This window comes from Hypomesus nipponensis, chromosome 26 (assembly GCF_054491055.1).
Source record: "Hypomesus nipponensis isolate SF chromosome 26, ASM5449105v1, whole genome shotgun sequence".
In the NCBI taxonomy this organism is placed as follows: domain Eukaryota; kingdom Metazoa; phylum Chordata; class Actinopteri; order Osmeriformes; family Osmeridae; genus Hypomesus; species Hypomesus nipponensis.
The window spans coordinates 11,190,204-11,214,736 of NC_140386.1; the positions used below are offsets into that span (position 1 = coordinate 11,190,204).

At 52.4% G+C, this 24,533-nt stretch overlaps 1 protein-coding gene across 6 annotated transcripts; it reads left to right on the forward strand.

The window, feature by feature from the left end:
• Positions 1 to 581: 581 nt before the first annotated feature.
• dot1l (DOT1-like histone H3K79 methyltransferase) lies at positions 582 to 23,336 on the forward strand. 6 transcript variants are annotated; one of them, XR_014750758.1, is made up of 29 exons: positions 582 to 1,180; positions 5,659 to 5,702; positions 6,550 to 6,624; positions 7,053 to 7,116; positions 7,232 to 7,460; positions 7,682 to 7,776; positions 7,913 to 7,975; positions 8,072 to 8,127; positions 8,558 to 8,637; positions 8,719 to 8,787; positions 9,410 to 9,516; positions 9,668 to 9,709; positions 9,811 to 9,990; positions 10,595 to 10,823; positions 10,919 to 11,023; positions 11,128 to 11,219; positions 11,805 to 11,906; positions 12,008 to 12,145; positions 12,250 to 12,375; positions 12,566 to 13,060; positions 13,190 to 13,333; positions 13,860 to 13,893; positions 14,004 to 14,533; positions 14,710 to 14,924; positions 17,063 to 17,127; positions 17,267 to 17,878; positions 19,133 to 20,032; positions 20,329 to 20,379; positions 21,650 to 23,336. XR_014750758.1 is itself a non-coding variant. In XM_084692694.1 (28 exons), exons 1-27 carry the CDS (start codon positions 1,100 to 1,102, stop codon positions 20,334 to 20,336), a joined length of 4,080 nt encoding a protein of 1,359 aa, XP_084548820.1. In that variant the 5' UTR covers positions 585 to 1,099; the 3' UTR covers positions 20,337 to 20,379; positions 21,650 to 23,336. The 6 variants fall into 6 exon arrangements, 3 of the variants coding, with proteins under 3 accessions (XP_084548818.1, XP_084548820.1, XP_084548819.1); XR_014750757.1 differs by having other exon boundaries at positions 19,133 to 20,379; XR_014750756.1 differs by having other exon boundaries at positions 20,329 to 23,336.
• The last annotated feature ends 1,197 nt before the right edge of the window (positions 23,337 to 24,533 follow it).

Here is a 24,533-nt window from a genome sequence, read left to right on the forward strand (position 1 = left end):
CAACATTAAGTCCGTTATACTTTACGTTGTCAATGGAGCACTTTACAAATAATTGTCTCCGCCAGAAAGCCACTTAATTTTTGTAGGGGTATTTGTCTTTTTAAAAACGTTGGCACTGTTTGTGCATTACGCTAGCAATAGTGGCGCAAATGTAACTTACATTTTATTTACCTGGCAAACAACACGGAAGACTGAAGACATGAAGACTGAAGTTGTTCTTATTAAGGGCGGGGTTTAGCCTTTTGACGCTCATGTTATGAGCGCTTCATCCATTCGGGTGAACTCGGGTAACTAAACGTGATCCTCATGACTGTGCCATTCATACATGGCACATCCCGTGACTTTGTTGCTAGGGACTTGAACAAAAGCACTGGTCATATAATGGTTCAATTATGATTTCGACCAACAAACGTAAACCAACGTCTTAGGTACTCTTGGTAGCTAGTTGATCCATTGTATTGTGAGTCATACTACTACGATGACGTCTGAGTTTGGTTTTGAAGTGGCCACCTCTGGTAGTTCTACAATGAGTTCCTCGTTTAGAATGTGGGTCCCCCGCCGGTGCAGCGGATCACTGGAAATATTTGATTTAAAACCCGGCGGGCACGTGAACCGAACTCTGGTTATCGTGGTGCTCGAGGTGCTTAGCCGCAAGCCAAGTCAAACAAAAAGGCAAGTTACCGGTTTCACGGTAAAGGGGATTGATTTGCGCAGTCTCCCGGTTTGTCAGTGACTTGGGTTGGTCATGTGATGACACCTCAGAATGTATCCCTAAGACGAGTGCTCCTCCGCGCCGGGCTGAAGATGGCGGTGATCCCACCGAGGTGTTACGGCCACTCGACATGATAGTCAATTTTTATTATGAGATTCAAATAAATCGGACATTTTTGAACCCCACACAATCCTTGTACGACAGCCAGCTAAATGACGTCCATCATTTTCATAGCTTTTTCTTTTTTGCGTTTTAAGATATTTTTCTGACAGGACAATGTTCACGTTGTAGCTAGCTCGCCTATCATCTAGCTAGCCGAACCCCGAGCTAGCCAGCTAACGTTAGCTAGCTGGTAGCTAACCGCAGCAGCACCGTAGAAAGTGGAGAATGGGAGAAAAGCTGGAACTCAAACTGAAGTCGCCGGTTGGGGCAGAAGCCTCTTCCTACCCGTGGCCGTTACCAGTATACGTGAGTAATGCTTTCCCCGATGAAGTAATAACTGAAAACGTGATGGGATTTTTGTGAGTATATTATAACTTACCTTTTGTTTGCTAGCTGGCTGCTAGCTAAACACTAACGGAGTGCTGGCTGACTGGTTAACAAGGCAGCTATCAAGCTAACGTTACAAACTAGCCGTGTAAACCCAGTGTGAGGTCAGATGAGAGACGGGCTGTAAAATAGAAGAAACAGGCTAGCTAACTAGCTGTTGTGGCAAGCTGTCACATGTCTTATTGTCTGTGAAACTGAATGTAAAATTCCGGCAAAGCTGGTTTGGTGTCTCGCTAACTTGCGGTGCCTTTGCTCTGAATGAGTTTCTGTTTCACATTTAACACGGTGGTTTGACAAGTGTCACCCCTCTGGTTGTCTTGGGGACGTTAGTTCTGGTGAAAAGCCATGAGCTGGTCGTCCGGGCTCATTTCTTTGGGCGGAGATTAGTTTAGTTTGATGTAAATCTGAACGCATGCTTAACGTAGCCGTTGTGTGGCTAAAAGGTGGTTTTAGAAATGGTCTGTGGTAACTTTTCCATTCAGTTGTCTAAGCGCTAAGCAGGTTGCCCCAGTCAAGTGTGAACCGCTGTTCACGCTGAAACGGGCTTGTCCAAAATGTGTCGGAGTGAGATGTGTCGCTGCTCTGCTAGACCCAACAACACAACTGCTCAAAACGCCATATTCTAGGAAGGTGGTTGCACGTCGTGTGATTTTATCCCGCAGTACCTCGTCTGTCCTCACCTCCTGAGGAACAACAGGGAGGGAATGTATCTGCACTGAATCAATGCAGATGTCCTGGTTTATTGACGGTTGGAACGGTAACATTCCAGGCTATATCTCTACAGTTGAGGGAAACGGGTGCATTCCAACAGCTGATAACTTTCAGATGACAAAAGCGACTATCTGCATCCAGAACCAACTTGTTTGGATTATACCGACTCTGTTGAGTGATGTTTAACAACATAACAGTCAAAGTAGCATTGTTTTTGTCACTGAAAAGAGAACAGCAATGTGATTGGAGGGAAAGCCTGTGGTTTTCTGTCGTGCGTTGTCTCATTTATAGTATTATGGTCTGACCACAACTGATTGGAGGACCTACCCCGCCTCACACCTGCCACCAATCACTACTACTCTGTGCCTGTTATTAACCTCAAGATGACATTTACTCTCCTGGAAACCTGACTGTTGCTGTTGACACCCTATCTCTCCTCCTCCTCCTTTCTCCTTCTCTCCTCCTTTCTCCTTCTCTCCTCCTCCTTTCTCCTTCTCTCCTCCTGCTCTCCTCCTCTTTCCTCATCCTCTTCCTCTCCTCCTCTCTCTTCCTCTCCTCCTCTCTTCCTCTCCTCCTCTCTTCCCCTCCTCCTCTCTTCCTCTCCTCCTCTCTCCTCTCTCTCTTCCTCTCTTTCTCTCCTCCTCTCTCCTCTCTCTCTTCCTCTCTTCCTCTTCTCCTCTCTCTTCCTCTCTCTTCTTCTCCTCCTCTCTCTTCCTCTCCTCCTCTCTCCTCTTCCTGTCTTCCTCTCCTCCTCTCTCTTCCTCTCCTCCTCTCTCTTCCTCCCCTCCTCTCTCCCTCTCTTCCTCTCTTCATCTCTTCCTCTCCTCCTCTCTCCTCCTCTCTCTTTCTCTCCTCCTCTGTCCTCCTCTCTGTTCCTCTCCTCCTCTCTCCTCCTCTTCTCTTCTTGTCCTCTCCCAGCCTCCAGCTGGTGAAACTATGTCCTCATTCTTGCAGATGGAATGACACAACTCGTCTGTGTTGTAATGGACAGCATGGCCTTTGTGATGTGGCCCTGTATGCTGCATGTCTCCTAAGACTCTCTCTCTCTCCTGCTCTCCCTCTCCCCTGCTCTCTCTCTCTCCTGCTCTCCCTCTCCCCTGCTCTCTCCCTCTCCTGCTCTCTCTCTCTCCTGCTCTCTCCCTCTCCTGCTCTCTCTCTCTCCTGCTCTCTCTCTCTCCTGCTCTCTCACACCCTCTCTCTTCCTGTTTCCTCTCTTCTCTCTGTCTGACACAGTCACCATCTGTGGATCGAAATAATTTTGGACTGTTTCCACATGAAGAGTGAACACCTTATGCTGCTTTTCTGCGTGCGTGCGTGCGTGCGTGCGTGTGTGTGGGCGTACTGACATCACAACCACCTGGTTGAGTGAGTCGTGATCTGTGGTTGTAGGAGGAGCAGTAGAGGCGAGCGGTGTTATTCACCTCAGCTGGCCTGCAAAAGGAGGAGGGTTAGTCAGAGAGAAGGATGCACATGGAGGGAGACAGGCAGACAGATTTGGAGTGTGTGTGTGTGAGAGAAGGATGCACATGGAGGGAGGCAGGCAGACAGATTTGGAGTGTGTGTGTGTGTGTGTGTGAGAGAAGGATGCACATGGAGGGAGACAGGCAGACAGATTTGGAGTGTGTGTGTGTGTGAGAGAAGGATGCACATGGAGGGAGACAGGCAGACAGATTTGGAGTGTGTGTGTGAGAGAAGGATGCACATGGAGGGAGACAGGCAGACAGATTTGGAGTGTGTGTGTGTGTGTGAGAGAGAAGGATGCACATGGAGGGAGGCAGGCAGACAGATTTGGAGTGTGTGTGTGTGTGTGAGGGGAAGTTCCTGTGTTGTGCCACAGCAGAGAGGAGGGGAGGAGAGCACTCTCACTCCCTCATGTCTCTGGGTTATTTTTAGCACCATCTCTGCTCTGGTGTTGCTGTGTGTGAGAGGCAGGAACCCCCCCCCCCCCCCCTTTTCCTCTGCCCACACACACTACACTACACTACACTACTCACACACACCACACTATACTACTCACACATAACACACCCCAACCACACACATGTAGTGCATACCACTCACAATATATACACACATACATGGAGAGGATGCATACCACATAGACCACAGACACACATGCAGTGCATACACTCGTAATATGATTGTGAAATGTCAGCTTTGTAGTGTGTGTGTGTGTGTGTGTGTGTGTGTGTGTGTGTGTGTGTGTCGGGGCTGGCTGGTGATATTGAGCGGGAAGCTGCTTCAGGCTGCTTCCCCTGTTGATCTGACTGGCTACAGCTGGCTCCCGCTCCTCCTCCCGCTCCTCCTCCCTCTCCTCCTCCTGCTCCCTCTCCTCCTCCTGGCCCCTCCCTCTCCTCCTCCTGCTCCCTCTCCTCCTCCCTCTCCTCCTCCTCCTGCTCCCTCTCCTCCTCTTCCTCCTCCTCCCTCTCCTCCTCCTCCTCCTCCTCCTGCTCCCTCTCCTCCTCCTCCTCCTCCTCTTCCTCCTGCTCCCTCTCCTCCTCTTCCTCCTGCTCCCTCTCCTTCTCCTCCCTCTCCTCCTCCTCCTCCTCCTCTTCCTCCTGCTCCCTCTTCCTCCTGCTCCCTCTCCTTCTCCTCCTCCCTCTCCTCCTCCTCCTCCTCCTCCTCCTCCTCCTCCTCCTCTTCCTCCTGCTCCCTCTCCTTCTCCTCCTCCCTCTCCTCCTCCTCCTCCTCCTCTTCCTCCTGCTCCCTCTCCTTCTCCTCCTCCCTCTCCTCCTCCTCCTCCTCCTCCTCTTCCTCCTGCTCCCTCTCCTTCTCCTCCTCCCTCTCCTCCTCCTCCTCCTCTTCCTCCTGCTCCCTCTCCTTCTCCTCCTCCCTCTCCTCCTCCTCCTCCTCTTCCTCCTGCTCCCTCTCCTTCTCCTCCTCCCTCTCCTCCTCCTCCTCCTGCTCCCTCCCCTTCCCTCCCTCCCCTCTCGTCCTCTCCCTGTCACCCTCTTCCTGTTCTTCACTCCTGTCCCTCTCTTTCACTGCCCTTGCTTGCTTTCTCTTTCCTCCCTCCATCAAACCTCTCTCTTGGGTGCTTTCACTCCTTCCCTCTCTTCTGTCCCTGTCCTTCCCTGTCTTCATCTCCTCCTGTCTTCCTCCTCCTCTCTAGTCTCTCAACAGTGCGCAGTACTGCTCTCAGAAAGTGGGTCAGTGGGTCATTCCAGTCCAGGCAGCCACAGGGGGAAACAGACAGGCAACAAATGGTGAAACAGGCTGCCAGAGACAGTCTGCACACCAGTACTGACTATAACAGGCTGCAAGGCAGTAACTACTGTAGCAGACAGACAGCCAGACAGGTGTGTAGAATGTCTGGCGAGAGCAGAAACAACCCTTGCTGCTGTGACTCAGACTCACGTGAGTGTTTGTGTACTGAATCCTGCTCTGCCAGTCTGGAGGGAATCTGAGGACAGTGATGTTATCATTCGTGCTCTTTCTAGTAGTGGAACACACACACACATCAGCTTCCTCTATGCTCACTGCTTCTGTCTGTTTGGGAAGTTTATTTACATGTTTCAAATCCGATTATTTGACTGGATGACACAGTATCTTCTGGCCTTTTCTCTCCATTTCTCTCTTTCCGGCCTCCATACTATCTATCTCTCTCTCTATCTCTCTCTGTATCTGTCTATCCCTGTATCTGTCTCTCTGTGTATCTCTCTCTCTCTCTCTCTCTGTATCTCTAGGATAAACACCACGATGCGGCTCATGAAATTATCGAGACCATCCGGTAAGACTTGCTCGCATACACACCACACATACACACCACACATACACACCACACATACACACCACACATACACACCACACATACACACCACACATACACACCACACATACACACCACACATACACACCACACATACACACCACACATACACACCACACATACACACCACACATACACACCACACATACACACCACACATACACACCACACATACACACCACACATACACACCACACATACACACCACACATACACACCACACATACACACCACACATACACACCACACATACACACCACACATACACACCACACATACACACCACACATACACACCACACATACACACCACACATACACACCACACATACACACCACACATACACACCACACATACACACCACACATACACACCACACATACACACCACACATACACACCACACATACACACCACACATACACACCACACATACACACCACACATACACACCACACATACACACCACACATACACACCACACATACACACCACACATACACACCACACATACACACCACACATACACACCACACATACACACCACACATACACACCACACATACACACCACACATACACACCACACATACACACCACACATACACTACATATATACTCACTCTACATTTACACATGCCAACATACACACCACACATACACTACATATATACTCACTCTACATTTACACATGCCAACATACACACACACATACACTACATATATACTCACTCTACATTTACACATGCCAACATACACACACACACGTCCATGTAAAGCCTTGGTGGTGGTGTGACTGCTGTGCCCCAGGTGGGTGTGTGAGGAGATCCCTGACCTCAAGCTGGCCATGGAGAACTACGTCCTCATTGACTACGACACCAAGAGGTGAGGGAGGGAGGGAGGGAGGGAGGGAGGGAGGGAGGGAGGGAGGGAGGGAGGGAGGGAGGGAGGGAGGGAGGGAGGGAGGGAGGGAGGGAGGGAGGGAGGGAGGGAGGGATCAATAAGGGAATGGATTCACAAGATTGTGGTGAAGATTTTTGGTTTAAAAAATGTTTGGAAATGTTTTTTAATTTTTTGGAAAAAAAGGTTTGAAACCTTTTCAAACTTTTTAGTAAAACCTTTTGAAAATAATTTTGAAACTTTTTTTTTTCCACACTGGAAAGGCTGAAAGGTTAAAACGGGTTTAAAAAAAAAAAAATCTGAAAATTGTTTTCCCAAAACAATTTGGAAAAAAAGTTTCTAAAGGTTTGAAAAATCTTTTCTACAAAAACTTTCTAAAGGATATATGTATGTGTGACTGCTTGTCTCTGCAGCTTTGAGAGTATGCTACGGCTGTGTGATAAGTACAACAGGGCCATCGACAGCATACACCAGCTGGTGAGTCCACACACACACACACACACATCACCATCTCTGCTCCACCCAGCCCTGTGTGTGTGTGTCTCCCCAGTGGAAGGGCTCCACCCAGCCCTGTGTGTGTGTGTCTCCCCAGTGGAAGGGCACCACCCAGCCCATGAAGCTGAACAAGCGTCCCTCCAATGGGCTGCTGCGCCACATCCTGCAGCAGGTGTACAACCACTCAGTCACCGACCCTGAAAAGCTCAACAACTACGAGCCCTTCTCCCCCGAGGTGTATGGAGAGACGTCCTTCGACCTGGTCGCCCAGATCATAGACGAGATGGAGATGATGGAGGACGACACCTTTGTAGACCTGGGCAGCGGTCAGTAGAGACACAGTAGAGACACTAGGTGATATATATCTGGGCAGCAGTCAGTAGAGACACAGTAGAGACACTAGGTGATATATATCTGGGCAGCAGTCAGTAGTGACACAGTAGAGACACTAGGTGATATATATCTGGGCAGCGGTCAGTAGAGACACAATAGTGTTATAGGTCTGTGCAGGTCGTCTTTATCAGTGATCAGCTCCTTTTAATTACAGGTGTGGGCCAGGTGGTGCTGCAGGTTGCTGCGGCAACTAATTGTAAACACTATTATGGGGTGGAGAAAGCAGACATTCCAGCGACGTACGCAGAGGTAAGGAGCGATGAAGAGATGAATTATTCATCTTCATCACGCAGCAACTCTCAGAAAACACACGTTTTCATGTGTCCCGAGCTGACCTGTAACTTGTGTGTGTGTGTGTGTGTGTGTGTGCGTGTGTGTGTTACAGTCTATGGACAAAGAGTTTAAGAAGTGGATGAAGTGGTACGGGAAGAAACATGGAGGATACACGGTGAGTTGGTGTGTGTGTGCAAGCATGTGTGTATCCTTCAAAAACACTTTTATACCCTTTGATACATTGACACCAACTTCATTTTTCCGTGGGCAGTTGGAGCGAGGGGACTTCCTGTCGGAGGAGTGGAAGGACAGGATCGCCAACACAAGGTAGACCGTTTGGTCCTAGTGTCCACCCTAACCACACCAGGGTGAAACCAGTGTTACTGTTCTACAGTGTGATATTAGTGTTGCTGTCTCTCTACAGTGTGATTAGTGTTACTGTTCTACAGTGTGATATTAGTGTTGCTGTCTCTCTACAGTGTGATATTAGTGTTACTGTTCTACAGTGTGATATTAGTGTTGCTGTCTCTCTACAGTGTGATTAGTGTTACTGTTCTACAGTGTGATATTAGTGTTGCTGTCTCTCTACAGTGTGATATTAGTGTTACTGTTCTACAGTGTGATATTTGTGTTACTGTTCTACAGTGTGATATTTGTGTTACTGTTCTACAGTGTGATATTTGTGTTGCTGTCTCTCTACAGTGTGATATTACTGTTACTGTTCTACAGTGTGATATTAGTGTTACTGTCTCTACAGTGTGATATTTGTGAATAATTTCGCCTTCGGCCCCGAGGTCGACCACCAACTGAAGGAACGCTTCGCCAACATGAAGGAAGGTTGGTTGTGTGTGTGTGTGTGTGTGCATGCGCGTGTGTGTGTGTTGTGGAGGAAACTAACCGGCTGTTTGTCGTCTCTAGGTGGGAAGATCGTTTCCTCCAAACCTTTTGCACCTCTGAACTTTCGAATCAACAGTCGGAACCTGAGTGGTGAGTAGAGCCCAACCGATATATCGGCGGGCCAATATTATTGGTGAGGTCATGTAGGGGTCAGGTGAGGTCATGTAGGGGTCAGGTGAGGTCATGTAGGGGTCAGGTGAGGTCATGTAGGGGTCAGGTGAGGTCATGTAGGGGTCAGGTGAGGTCATGTAGGGGTCAGGTGAGGTCATGTAGGGGTGAGGTGAGGTCATGTAGGGGTCAGGTGAGGTCATGTAGGGGTCAGGTGAGGTCATGTAAGGGTGAGGTGAGGTCATGTAGGGGTCAGGTGAGGTCATGTAGGGGTCAGGTGAGGTCATGTAGGGGTCAGGTGAGGTCATGTAGGGGTGAGGTGAGGTCATGTAGGGGTCAGGTGAGGTCATGTAGGGGTCAGGTGAGGTCATGTAAGGGTGAGGTGAGGTCATGTAGGGGTCAGGTGAGGTCATGTAGGGGTCAGGTGAGGTCATGTAGGGGTCAGGTGAGGTCATGTAGGGGTGAGGTGAGGTCATGTAGGGGTCAGGTGAGGTCATGTAGGGGTCAGGTGAGGTCATGTAGGGGTCAGGTGAGGTCATGTAGGGGTCAGGTGAGGTCATGTCCTGTCTTCCTGCTGCTCTGTGTGACTCCTGTCCCCCTGCAGACATTGGTACGATCATGAGAGTCGTGGAACTGTCTCCTCTGCGGGGCTCAGTTTCCTGGACAGGAAAACCCGTCTCCTACTACCTGCACACCATAGACCGCACCATAGTGAGTACACATTACTGTACTGCTGGACTAGACTAGAGGATATCCTACTACTCTCCTTTCCAGTATGGTAGTATACTGTATTACACCACAGAGAGCAGAGAGTATTGTCTGGGTTCACAGTGCTCATTAACCCTCATCTCCTCCTTTACAGCTTGAAAACTATTTTTCTAGTCTGAAGAATCCTAAACTCAGGGTAAGAGAGAGAGAGAAAGTGTGTGTGTTGAAAGTGTGTGTTGATACTGGTCGTGTGTTGATACCTATGTATGTGTGTTGACACGTGTGCGTGTGTGTCAGGAGGAGCAGGAGATAGCCAGGCGACGGCTGCAGAAGGAAACTAAAGACAGCAAGAGCAGCTCTGCCCTGAACCCCTCTACCCTCTACTCTGCCAAGAGCACCTCTACCCTCCACTCTACCACCCTGACCAAGTCTACCAAGAGCAGCTCCACCACCCCAACCAAGTCCAAGGAGCTCAAGGTCTGACCCCTACGCCCTGACCCCTACGCCCTGACCCCTACGCCCTGACCCCTACGCCCTGACCCCTACGCCCTGACCCCTACGCCCTGACCCCTACACCCCTACACCCTGACCCCTACACCCTGACCCCTACACCCTGACCCCTACACCCTGACCCCTACACCCCTACGCCCTGATCCCTACGCCCTGACCCCTACGCCCTGACCCCTACGCCCTGACCCCTACGCCCTGACCCCTACGCCCTGACCCCTACACCCTGACCCCTACACCCTGACCCCTACACCCTGACCCCTACGCCCTGACCCCTACGCCCTGACCCCTACACCCTGACCCCTACACCCCTACACCCTGACCCCTACACCCTGACCCCTACACCCTGACCCCTACGCCCTGACCCCTACGCCCTGACCCCTACGCCCTGACCCCTACGCCCTGACCCCTACGCCCTGACCCCTACGCCCTGACCCCTACGCCCTGACCCCTACGCCCTGACCCCTACGCCCTGACCCCTACACCCTGACCCCTACACCCTGACCCCTCATCCCCATCAGGCCAGTGTTAACAGTCTTGTGTAATGTGTCTCTGTCTCTCTCTTTGTGAGCAGGACTCTGGGGGGGAGGAGGATGGGGGCGTTGTCAACGTGGTGAAGCCGCCTCCCCGCCCACGCAGGCCACGCCTCCTGAAGAGGAACACGAGGAAAAGGGGCCGTCCAAAAAAGGCCCCTACCCCTGCAAGCTCCGCCCACGCCCCACCCTCTGCCAGCGCCGCCCACGCGGGCCTCAGCGCCCTGGAGCTTCTGCACGCCAAGACCCTGTCCTCCGCCCCCAGCCACGGTACACACACACACTACCATGCTCACATTAACATACACACAGTCTCTCACTCACTCATGCTTAACACTCCCTGTACCCCCCCTCTCTCTCTGCAGATGTGTATGGTGCTCAGAGCTCGTTCTACCAGCTATCTCCTAAAGTCCAGACCTGCTCCTCTGTTCTCCTGGGCCCCCCTCCTCCTGCCCTGCAGCAGCTGCTGGGTGAGCACACACACGCTGCCTTTACACACACACACATACACACACACACTACCTTTACACACACACATGCCTCCATCCCTCCCTGACATCCCTCCTCTCCCCAGATAACTTCAGGGTTCAGTACCTGCAGCTCATGGCTCACATGCAGATGCCCCAGTACCACTCATCTCTACAGCTGCAGCTCCAGCAGGAGAAGGTAACTCTCTCTGTCTCTCTCTCTCTGTCTCTGTCTCTCTCTCTCAGTTCAGTTCAGAATGCTATTGGCATGACAGTTTGGGTTGAGCAGTATTGCCAAAGCAGTCATGTATCATAGCATTTACATTATAACGATAATAATATGGCAGTACAGTATAACAGTAGCATAGTAAGAGTAACAGTAACACATAAATTCATATTACTATACAAAAAGGTTTTGACAGTTGTACTGTCTCTCTCTCTCTCTCTCTCTCTCTCTGTCTCTCTGTCTCTCTGTCTCTCTGTCTCTGTCTCTCTGTCTCTTTCTCTCTCTTTCTCTCTCTGTCTCTCTCTTTCTCTCTCTCTCTCTCTCTCTCTCTCTCTCTCTCTCTCTCTCTCTCTCTCTCTCTTCTCTCTCTCTCTCTCTCTCTCTCTTTCTCTCTCTCTCTCTCTCTCTCTCTTTCTCTCTCTTTCTCTCTCTCTCTGTATCTCTCTTTCTCTCTCTCTCTGTATCTCTCTTTCTCTCTCTCTCTGTATCTCTCTCTCTCTTTCTCTCTGTCTCTGTCTCTCTGTGTCTCTGTCTCTCTCTCAAACACCCCCTCCCCAGGTGAAGCACAGGCAGCTGTGCAGTCAGGCGGAGCAGCTGCAAGATGTGTGTCAAGCTCACAAGGACCAGATCAAGGGGCTCTTCCACACCAAGCTGGATGAGGTACACACTCTGTGTGTGTGTATGACTCTGTGTGTGTGTGTGTGTGTATGACTCTGTGTGTGTGTATATGACTCTGTGTGTGTGTGTGTGTGTGTGTGTAGCTGGGGGTGAAGGCCCTCACAGAGCAGGACGTGCTCCAGGCCCAGAAGGAGATCTCCGCCCACAACCAGCAGCTGCAAGAGCAGACCAGACAGCTGCAGAGAGACATGCTGCAGCTCCGAGACCACAGCCTGCTGCTGGTGAGCCCCTGCTGGAGCAACAAGCCCCTACTGACACACCTGTGCTTAGTGACAGGCTAACTGACCTGGGGTCTTCACACTGACGTGTGTGTGTGTGTGCGCAGCTGAAGGCTCGTTGTGAGGAGCTGCAGCTGGACTGGGGCGGGCTGTGTCTGGAGAGTCTCCTGAAGGAGAAGCAGGCTCTGCGCAGGCAGATCTCAGAGAAACAACGCCTCTGTCTGGAGCTGCAGGTACACATGAACACAGTCCTCCTGCCTCCATCATCTCTGTAGTGGTGCTCAGTACAGAGTGCAGCGCCCTCTGCTGTCACACTTTCAGTACTGCAGCTGTTTCATGTTCACCATGGTTACCGCCCTGAACAACCTCTGTGGTTTACAACTGATGTATGACATCACCATAACCCTGACCTGTGTGTTCCAGATCAGCATTGTGGAGCTGGAGAAGAGCCAGAGGCAACAGGAGCTTCTGCAGCTGAAGTCCTACAGCGCCCCCTACAGGGGGGCCGGGGGGGCCCCCCCCCACCCTACACTGGGGGGGCACCCCGGGGGGGGCGGCCTCAACGGCATGAGCCCCCAGCTGACTCTTAACGGGACTGCATCCCCCGGGTACGAGCGGGGGGTCGGGGGGGCCCGCTACCTCCCCGTGTCCCCCGACCATGAGGCTCCCGTCCCCGACGCCAGGCAGCGAATCCTGGGGGGAGCAGGGGGGCTGCACCCCCTCCCAGACTACACACGCTTCTCCCCCGCCAAGATAGCCCTGAGGAGACACCTGAACCAGGACTCAGGGCATCTCCGGGGGCTGGGGGGCCACCGGGGGGAGCAAGGGGGGCTGGGGGCCCCCACTCTAGGGCCCAAACCCTACGGCTCTCCCTCCTCCAACGGACAGCTGAACAGCGCTGCAAAGACCTCCGACCGGGTAGGGAGACTGCACACACACACACAGCACACACACACTTGTCTCTTGTTCACACCCCCCCCTGAGTGTCCTGCTGTGTGTGTGTGTGCTGTGTGTGTGCTGTGTGTGTGCTGTGTGTGTGTGGTCCAGGCTGGTAAGGAGAAGAGCCCTGCTCTGGCAGACACCATCACCAGCCTGCCTGTCAGCATCCCTCTCAGCACGGTGCACCCCAGCAAGCTGCCCGTTAGCATCCCGCTAGCCAGCGTGGTGCTGCCCAGCCGGGCAGAGAGACTGGTGGGTCCCTTGGAGCCCAGCACAGCATAGCTAACCCTGTCTGCCTAGCACAGCATAGCTAACCCTGTCTGCCTAGCACAGCATAGCTAACCCTGTCTGCCTAGCACAGCATAGCACAGCATAGCTAACCCTGTCTGCCTAGCACAGCATAGAACAGCATAGCTAACCCTGTCTGCATAGCTAACCTTGTTTGCATAGCACAGCATAGCTAACCCTGTCTGCCTAACACAGCGTAGCATAACTAACCCTGTCTGCCTAGCACAGCATAGCACAGCATAGCTAACCCTGTCTGCCCAACATAGCATAGCTAACCCTGTCTGTCTAGCACAGTATAGCATAGCTAACCCTGTTTGCATAGCATAGCTTACCCTGTCTGCCTAGCACAGCATAGCATAGCTAACCCTGTCTGCCCAGTATAGCATAGCATAGGATAGCATAGCTAACCCTGTCTGTGTAGCATAGGATAGCATAACTAGCTACCAGTGTCTGCATGGCCGACTATATCAGCTTTTTTTCTTTGTTTCAGAGGAGCACACCCAGTCCTGTGTCCCAGACTAATGGTGAGCAGTGTCACACACTTCACACACAAAATACACTACACTACACTACACACACACTACACCTACACACACAGCATGTCCTCAACCCCTGTTCCCCTATCTCCTCCCAGGCTACTCAGGTCTGGTCAACGGGGGCCCCCACCCCCCAGACGAGCAGGCATCCCACACCCCCCTGCCGGCCAGCCGCCCCCCCCACAGCCCCCCCTCCAGCACGGGAGGAGTACTGCAGTATGCCGACGCCCCCCCCAGAGCCCCTCTAGAGGACGGGGGGGGTGCCTCAGACTCAGACCCCCTGGATGGAGAGGCGCGCCGGCGGATCTTCTTCTCTTCCTCTTCCTCTTCCTCCTCCTCCTCTTCCTCACTGGGCGGGGCCTCGGCCAGGCTCCACCCCCCATCCATCGGCGCCAAGCACCACGGCAACCACCACCACCATCACCACCAAGCTACGTCTGGAGCCTCTCCACACCCTCACACACACCCTCACCCTCACACACACTCCCAGGAGGGGCGCAGACGGGGGAGGAGGAAGCGGAGTTTGGTAGGGGGGCCTCCGGCCACCACGTCCCCCAAGAGGAAGGCCTTCCCCGGGCTAGGCTCTGGCGTGCAGCCCTCTGGCTCCCCCCTCAACATCAGCTCCATGGTGAGTGTAGTCTGGGATGTCCTGCTGTGTCCCAGGGGCACACCTAGTCTGGGAAGTTGTCTTGGTTGGTTGTCGGAGTTGTTGGTTAAATGGGATGTTAATCAAATGAGATGAGATTTGACTCACACACAGTAGAGCTTCTCTGTGGAAGATACTGAGATACTGTGTGTGACCAGGTGAACAACATCAACCAGCCTCTAGAGATCTCAGCCATCTCGTCCCCGGAGCAGTCTTGCCGGAGCCCGGGCCCCCCCAACCTTGACCCCCCTGGGCCCCCTGACCTGGACCCCCCCGTGCTGCAGAGGGAACGCCCCCTGGAGGCCCCTGGCAGCTACTCCTCAGACCCCAGCTCAGACGACGAGGACTCAGGGTACCCTGCCAACCGCTCCCGGTGAGCCACATGCTCCTCCTACAACCACAACATTACCTTACCCTCCTCCTACAACCACAACATGACCCTACCCTCCTCCTGCAACCACAACATTACCTTACCCTCCTCCTACAACCACAACATGACCTTGCCCTCCTCCTACAACCACAACATCACCCTACCCTCCTCCTACAACCACAACATGACCTTACCCTCCTCCTACAACCACAACATGACCTTACCCTCCTCCTACAACCACAACATGACCTTACCCTCCTCCTACAACCACAACATGACCTTACCCTCCTCCTTCAACCACAACATGACCTTACCCTCCTCCTACAACCACAACATGACCTTACCCTCCTCCTACAACCACAACATGACCTTACCCTCCTCCTACAACCACAACATGACCTTACCCTCCTCCTACAACCACAACATGACCTTACCCTCCTCCTACAACCACAAAATGACCTTACCCTCCTCCTACAACCACAACATGACCTTACCCTCCTCCTACAACCACAACATGACCTTACCCTCCTCCTACAACCACAACATGACCTTACCCTCCTCCTACAACCACAACATGACCTTACCCTCCTCCTACAACCACAACATGACCTTACCCTCCTCCTACAACCACAACATAACCTTACCCTCCTCCTACAACCACAACATGACCCTACCCTCCTCCTACAACCACAACATCACCCTACCCTCCTCCTACAACCACAACATTACCTTACCCTCCTCCTACAACCACAACATGACCTTACCCTCCACCTACAACCACAACATTACCTTACCCTCCACCTACAACCACAACATGACCTTACCCTCCTCCTACAACCACAACATTACCTTACCCTCCTCCTACAACCACAACATGACCCTACCCTCCTCCTGCAACCACAACATTACCTTACCCTCCTCCTACAACCACAACATGACCTTGCCCTCCTCCTACAACCACAACATCACCCTACCCTCCTCCTACAACCACAACATGACCTTACCCTCCTCCTACAACCACAACATGACCTTACCCTCCTCCTACAACCACAACATGACCTTACCCTCCTCCTACAACCACAACATGACCTTACCCTCCTCCTTCAACCACAACATGACCTTACCCTCCTCCTACAACCACAACATGACCTTACCCTCCTCCTACAACCACAACATGACCTTACCCTCCTCCTACAACCACAACATGACCTTACCCTCCTCCTACAACCACAACATGACCTTACCCTCCTCCTACAACCACAAAATGACCTTACCCTCCTCCTACAACCACAACATGACCTTACCCTCCTCCTACAACCACAACATGACCTTACCCTCCTCCTACAACCACAACATGACCTTACCCTCCTCCTACAACCACAACATGACCTTACCCTCCTCCTACAACCACAACATGACCTTACCCTCCTCCTACAACCACAACATAACCTTACCCTCCTCCTACAACCACAACATGACCCTACCCTCCTCCTACAACCACAACATCACCCTACCCTCCTCCTACAACCACAACATTACCTTACCCTCCTCCTACAACCACAACATGACCTTACCCTCCACCTACAACCACAACATTACCTTACCCTCCACCTACAACCACAACATTACCTTACCCTCCGCCTACAACCACAACATGACCCTACCCTCCTCCTGCAACCACAACATCACCCTACCCTCCTCCTACAACCACAACATGACCTTACCCTCCTCCTACAACCACAACATGACCTTGCCCTCCTCCTGCAACCACAACATGACCTTACCCTCCTCCTACAACCACAACATGACCTTACCCTCCTCCTACAACCACAACATGACCTTGCCCTCCTCCTGCAACCACAACATGACCCTACCCTCCTCCTGCAACCACAACATCACCCTACCCTCCTCCTACAACCACAACATCACCCTACCCTCCTCCTGCAACCACAACATGACCCTACCCTCCACCTACAACCACAACATCACCCTACCCTCTACCTACAACCACAACATGACCCTACCTTCCTCCTACAACCACATCATCACCCTACCCTCCTCCTGCAACCACAACATCACCCTACCCTCTACCTACAACCCCAATATGATAGAAGTAGGATTGTGATTGTGTGTGTCTTCAGGATTGAGAGGAAGATCGCCACCATCTCTCTGGAGAGCCGTGACATGGCGGGGAGAGGAGAAAGAGGTGAAGAACACTTCCTGTCTGATCTCACTTCCTGTCTGGTCTGCCTGTCTAACCAGCACTCATATTTGTGTCTAGCTATTTTAAATACTGTTTTCCTTCTCCCTGCCTCCCTCCCTCTCTTTCCCCCTATCTCTCTCAGTTGGCAGGAAGTCAGGTGGAAGTAGTGGCAACATAACAGGAAGTGAGGTCAGCTCTTCTTCCTCCTCCTCCTCCACCTCCAAATGGAAATCGACCTTCTCCCCCATTTCCGACCCCAAGCCCCCCCAAGACCTCCGCCAGGGGGGCTCCCCCCCAGGGGGGCTGCGTGGCCAGGGGGGCAGCACCGACTCCGACTCCGACCACAAGCCCTCTCAGCGCCGGGGGGGGGCCGGTGGGGACATCACCCCCCCCAACCCCTTCCTCAGCCAGGAGGCAGGGGGGCGGGGGCCCAGCGGGGGGCCAGCGGGGGGGAGGCAGAAGTGTCGTGAGTGGGACGTGAAGATGTCGCCCCCAGGCCTGTCCAGCCAGAACCTCTTCATCTCTGCCAGCGCTGGGCTGCTGGCCGGCAGGGCGGGGGGGGGCAGCCCCGGGGCCGGGCCGGGGGGCGGGACACCCTACCTGGGTCAGTTCCCCCTGGGTGGAGCCTCTGTGCTCCAGTCTTTGTTCGGGGCCCAGACCGGAGCCCCCACTGGGGGTGCGGGGCGGCTGGTCAACGGACACACGACCCTGGGAGGATTCTCCAGCCCTGGGCTGGCCGGAGGCACTGCTGGAGGTGAGGACCACACACACTCACACCTTACCACACACACATCTTGCCTCACACACACTCACACCTTACCACACACACATCTTACCTCACACACACACACACCCACATCTTACCACACACACATCTTACCTCACACACACACACACACTCACACCTTACCACACACACATCTTACCTCACACACACACACACCCACATCTTACCTCACACACACACACACTCACATTTTACCACACACACCTACCTCTCGTTTGATTATGAGGCGAGGGGGGGAGGCAAGAGGGAGGAGGGGCAGAGAGAGAGGGATGAGGGGCAGAGAGAGAGGGAGGAGGGGCAGAGAGAGAGGGATGAGGGGCAGAGAGAGAGGGAGGAGGGGCAGAGAGAGAGGGAGGAGGGGCAGAGAGAGAGGGAGGAGGGGCAGAGAGAGAGGGAGGAGGGGCAGAGAGAGAGGGAGGAGGGGCAGAGAGAGAGGGATGAGGGGCAGAGAGAGAGGGAGGAGGGGCAGAGAGAGAGGGAGGAGGGGCAGAGAGAGAGGGAGGAGGGGCAGAGAGAGAGGGAGGAGGGGCAGAGAGAGAGGGAGGAGGGAGGGAGAGACCTGCTGGGACCGGGTAAGTGGATACTCATGCAGGTCCCTCTCTGCAGTAGGACTGTCTCCCTGTCCCTGGTACCAGGGGTTTGGACCGGTCAAGATGGCCGCTGCATTTTATCAGTAAAAACAGAACTCTTTCCAGTCCTAAGACTTTCCAGTCCTAGCTGGATGACCAATCAGAGCACGGATGTTTCACAGCACCCTGTGCAGTACCCTATCAGCATATGAAACCACCATGTGGAGCACGCCCACCCTGTGAGGACAGGTCCTGATAGGTTGGCTGTAGAGAGAAGGTAGCAGGCCTGCATGGTCCTAGAGCCCTCCAGACCTTCATCACCTGGCTGGTCCTGCTGCTGCCTGGCCTTTCACTACAGACCCTGTCTGGGAGAACACACGCAATTACTCTAACACACACTCACACACTTCACCCTCTTCCTGGGTCCATAGTGAAAGGCCTCTGCTTCTGCCTATCTGTCTGTCTCTGTCTATTTGTCTGTCTGTCTCTGTCTATTTGTCTGTCTGTCTCTGTCTGTCTGTATCTGTCTGTGTGTCTGTATGACCTGCTTGCCGCTTTGCAAATCTGGCTCAGCCCTCCCCTTCTCTGTCTCCCTCCCCCATCTCTCTCTCTCCCCCCTCTCTCCCCTCCTGGTCTCTGCGTGTGATTGCAGGTATATTTCACCATGTGGTCCCTTCAGGCTCCTCACACCAGTTTGGGGCGGCGGGGGCCAGCCCAGGGGCCCGCTCCTCTCTGCTCAGTCTGTCCTCCTCCCCCTCCCCCCAGCAGCACCTCCTCCCCTCTGCCCAGCCCTCCTCCCCCCAGCACCTCCTCTCTGCCCAGCCCTCATCCTCTTCCTACATATCTGTGGTCTCCTCCTCCCTCCCTCCAGCACATTCCAACCGCACCCAGACAGTGCTACACACCTCCTCCCTCTCTCTCCCCCCTGTCCCATCCTTGCTAACCTCCTCTTCCTGTATCTCCACCTCCTCCCCCTCCTCTCGCTCTGACTCCTTCCTGTCTGCTGGTCTACCTCCCTCCTGCGTCCAGCATCAGAGAACTCTCTCCTCCTCTCTTCTCTCCTCCTCTCCTGTAGCTACTCCTTCCTCCTCCTCTCGGCCCTTCACCGGTCCCTACCACCTCCCCCTTCCTCCCCCAGTTAGCTCCCCAGAAGAAGGAGGTGCAGGAAGAGGATCTGGGAGGGGGACGATGTGGCGAACATTGGGCCTCCCCTCCTCCTCTCACCCCTCCTCCTCTCACCTCTCCTCCTCCATTCACCCATCCTCCTCTCACCCCTCCTCCTCCTCTCACCCCTCCTCTTCCTCTCACCCCTCCTCTTCCTCTCACCCCTCCTCCTCCTCTCACCCCTCCTCCTCCTCTCACCCCTCCTCTTCCTCCCCCCAGCTGACAGGCGCCCGGCCCAGATAGGGGAGGTGGGGCTCAGGGGAGGGAGCAGGTGAGTCTGGGGATGGGAGGAGAGTGTGGGGGACAGGGGAGGGAGCAGGTGAGTCTGAGAATGGGAGGAGAGGGCGAGACCCCTGGGCTCCCCAAGCTGCTGGTCAGTTTGAACAAGGTACGTAAAGTCACGTATGAACTGTTACCCTAACACAACACGACTCACCCAGCAGAGATATGAGTCCCCTTCCTCCCCCTCTTCCCCTGTCATCACCAGCACAAGCATGGAAGGCAAATGTGTTAATTTCTAAGACACTTCTATTTTCTCTCAAATGACTTTCAGGGGAGAATTTGAACCAGTGACCTCTTGATCTGCGGTCAAAAGCTCTAACCACTAAGCTATGACCCATCCTCATGGTTGGTTCTACTGATGTCACATCCTGTTTGACTGATTCTCATTCTTGTCCCGGACAGGTAACTGAAGATATCTACCTCAAGACAACGATAGCTATGCAAGCAGTCCAGGTGTGGATCCAAGTCCTGCTCTTTGGTTCTCCAGTCCTGACACACACACACACACACACACCACTGTGAAGGTCAGAGGTCATGTTTGTGTGAGGATGAGGGGGGTACCTCGTGAGTGGACACCCGGCCAGGCTGTTTCTATGGGGCAGTAGAGAGTTCATCACTGCCTCCCAGGTGCTGAAATCTTTTATGAAATACATGTGTAAAAAAAAAAAAAAGAAAAAAAAAACTTTTTTGAATGTTTTAGACTTGATTCTGATATTGATATACAGATCAAAGCACAGCACATTCCACTAAGTACACACTACCTAGTTACCTAGGTAACTGCTCAGTGCACTCTCATCTTCTTGACCTCTAACCCCTCACATGACCAGGTCACATAACCAGGTCACATGATCATTGAGGACACTTTGACCCTGGGGTAAAGTGCTGGGTGCTATGGTAACCAGGGTTCACACTGGACAACCCCCTCCCCACACACACACACACACACACACACACTGTGGTGAAGCCAGGCATGATGTCACCTGCTTGTTAGTGAACAGAAGAGATGAAAGGAGAAGCCACGGTGCTAGCAGGGCGCTAACCCTAGCAGGGCGCTAACCCTAGCAGGGCGCTAACCCTAGCAGGGCGCTAACCCTAGCAGGGCGCTAACCCTAGCAGGGCGCTAACCCTAGCAGGGCGCTAACCCTAGCAGGGCGCTAACCCTAGCAGGGCGCTAACCCTAGCAGGGCGCTAACCCTAGCAGGGCGCTAACCCTAGCAGGGCGCTAACCCTAGCAGGGCGCTAACCCTAGCAGGGCGGCCATGTCTCATCCCTTCTCTTCTCCTCTGGGCGGCCTCATCTACCGCCACCCTGACCACTTCCTGTTCTGTTGTGGTGGTTCCTGTAACATCCAGCCCCATACACACTCGCGCGAGCGCGCACACACCCTAACCGCAACACACAGCAATCCAAAACCTCTTTTCATACACACTGGGAATTCAAGAGTTAACAAACAGTAACAAACTACTGGGCAATTTTCACAGCGTTTTTAATCTTTTTATTTTCTATTTCATTGTACATTGTGAACGATGTTGTACTGTGAATGGAGATCATTCTCTGGCTATATAATTGTGTATAATTTAGATTATTATATTTATGCTGTCAGATGGTCTCCATGCGCTATGTGGATTAGAGGTTTCTAATCCTGTTTTTTTGTCTTTTGTTTTGTTGTGTTAAAATCCTGAACCATGTGTGGAATGCATACGTTTGTGTATACTTGACTCAGTCAAAAAAGACAATGGTGCTATGATCTGTACAACTCTGGACTGTGCCTGAGTAAAGTTTCTTCAATATTGACCGGCTCAGTGAGTTGTACTGAGGTAGCGATGCCCTTCTGCTTTGGAAAGGGTGTCCTCCCTGGTGCTGTTGATAGACCAAGCAGGTGCTACGAAGACAGGGCCTCCACAGGTACCAGCCTCTCTAGCTTGGAGTCACACACACCTCACACACACATACTGCAGGGAACTCCCGCTACTCTCACACATTTGTCATCGGAAGGGAGAATATAGCTCGGTGGTTAGAGTATTTGACTCCAGATTGAGATCACAGGTTCGAATCCCACTTTACTGTATATCTGCTAAATGAATATATTGATGTTAACCAGCAGGCTGCAGCCTGGCAGGCTGAACCCAGTGAGACCTGCTGTTTGATCTGGCTCTTCCAGTCTGACTGAAAGGAAACTAGTTGTTCCTGTGTAAACCCAGCACCCCCCCCTCCTCTACTAACCTGGTGAGAGCCACCCTCTGCAACCCAGCCTTACATCCATCCCTCTAATACCAACTGTTCACATAGATCTGGTGCTAACTAACATGTTGTGCTATTGGTGTGTGTGTGCGGCGCGCACCCTGCGTGCTCCACCAACCCAGTTTCCATACTTTCCCGGGGTACTCAGATCAGAAACGCAATGCTGTGTTTGTCTAGTACTGTTCAGAAACACAGTGTTGTGTTGGTCTAGTACTGTTCAGAAACACAGTGTTGTGTTTGTCTAGTACTGTTCTCTCCAGTCTGGTGGTCTTTTACAGCTTTAAACAAGGACAAAGCAGCTATATCACCTTCTGCTACCATGCTAGCGTTCTACTGTGTACTGTTGGCAGGGGTACCTAGCTAGCATGTTAGCTTTCTACTGTTGGCAGGGGCCGGGGTACTTAGCTAGCATGCTAGCTGTCTACTGTTGGCAGGGGCCGGGGGACCTAGCTAGCATGTTAGCTGTCTACTGTTGGCAGGGGCCGGGGGACCTAGCTAGCATGCTAGTCAATCTGTGCTGTCTCGTCATGAAATGCTTCCTCCATCTCTGGGGGCACCGTGTGTGGGAGTGAGAACTCTGCTGTCGTCACCGTTCTGGAGCGCAATATTAGATTGTAGATCTGTCCCACTTTCTGTTTGTGCACCTGCTAGGCAGAGGACTACGAATGCAAACAGAGAGAACTACAAACATGAACCCTGATATTTAACTCAGGAACCTGTCAAAAATGAGGTAACATTTTCTAACTACTGGAAGTCTAATCAGGTGTGGCATTGACCAACTCAGGACCGACACCCTTCTCTCTGGTGATGCGACTCGTTATACCTGGTGCTGTCAGTCAACAGATGGCCTTACTGATGAGTGTTAGGGTCTCTTACTCCCGAACCTAAAGATTCTCACTGGCACACTCGGGTGGTGGGACCCCCACAGGCACAGCCACTCTGCAAGCTGGAATAAGTGTGTGTGTGACAGGTGTGTGTTGATCAGTGAAGCCAGGTCAGGTGTGTCGATGAGGGGAAAGAGGTGCAATAACAGCAAACCTCTGTTACAGACTCCAGGGTTTGTGTTGGTGCTTATATCTTTTAAGATGTTTAAATGACGACATTTTGAAATTAAATGTTTGTTTTCCGCTTTTTATGATAACTATTAATAAATAATGGTTTCATATAAATATTCTGCCTGTTGTGTTGATGAATTCCTGTTCACTGTGTGTTGATGGATCCCTGGTGCATGGAGGGGAGGACTCTAACTCAACAGGACATTCAGCACACACACTCATCCTGTGGCCATATATGGACCAGTGTGTTTTGGGATGTAATTACTCAGTTAGGGGTGTATGTGATGGGGGGGTAGAGGCAGTAGTCTCCTACCACTGAAGCTGTGGTGTTGAAGTGTGTCTCAGTGTGTGCATCATATCACTATTGTTATTTAGATACATTACAGATATGATGTTGATGGAAGGAAACATGACTAAGTTCACTGAGTGTTAGACATGGTCTAAAGGCTCACCTCCCATTGTCTCTGTCTTTCTAAACACCATAGTGTTCATCTACCAGATACAAAATCTTGTTCATCTACCAGATACATCATAGTGTTCATCTACCAGATACACCATAGTGTTCATCTACCAAATACTTTTCCCTAAACCAATGGAGAAATACAGCGTGTAGAAATACAGCAGGTAGATCCAGGATCAGAAGTGTAGAGTTCTAAATCGAACTTGCTTCAGAGTCAAGGATCGGTCTCCCTGTCAGAATGATCCTGTTTGCCCAGGTCCCCTCCAACCCCCAGGTGCCCCCTGCTCCCCTGCCCCCAGAGGGGTCCTTGGTGGTTATCTCTAACAGGCAGGGAGCCAGCAGCCAGTGCTCCCAGACCTTGATCTACTGACAACAAGCAGGCAGCTGTGGGAGTTACTGATGGTGAGGGCCTACACACACACACCATAACACACACACACCATAACACACACACACACACTATGACACACACACCATAACACACACACACTATGACACACACCTCACCATGTGAGACAGCTAGACTGGGGATTATGAGATGTATTTGTGGTGTGTAGTCAGTCAGCCCTCAGTCATGCTGCGGCCTGCTGTCTGGCTGGTGGGCAGTGCTGCTCCTGTGGACACTTCATGAAAGGCCTTGAGGACAACATGAACATCAGTCAGCATCCTTCCTCCAGGATTGGGGTGCAATGCAACCTGCCCTCCCTCTGTCTGATGCAACCTGCCCTCCCTCTGTCTGATGCAACCTGCCCTCCCTCTGTCTGATGCAACCTGCCCTCCCTCTGTCTTCTCACCAACAACACCTCATTGTGTGTTCCTGCTCTCCCCCTCTCCTGTTATCTTGCTCCCTG

What these genes read in the sequence shown, in the direction of transcription:
- dot1l (XM_084692692.1), top strand. Translation starts at nt 1,100, where the DNA reads ATGGGAGAAAAGCTGGAACTCAAACTGAAGTCGCCGGTTGGGGCAGAA. An exon ending in GAAATTATCGAGACCATCCG is followed by an intron (nt 5,703 to 6,549) that starts GTAAGACTTGCT and finishes GCTGTGCCCCAG; the next exon opens with GTGGGTGTGTGAGGAGATCC. An exon ending in CCAGCCGGGCAGAGAGACTG is followed by an intron (nt 13,334 to 13,859) that starts GTGGGTCCCTTG and finishes TCTTTGTTTCAG; the next exon opens with AGGAGCACACCCAGTCCTGT.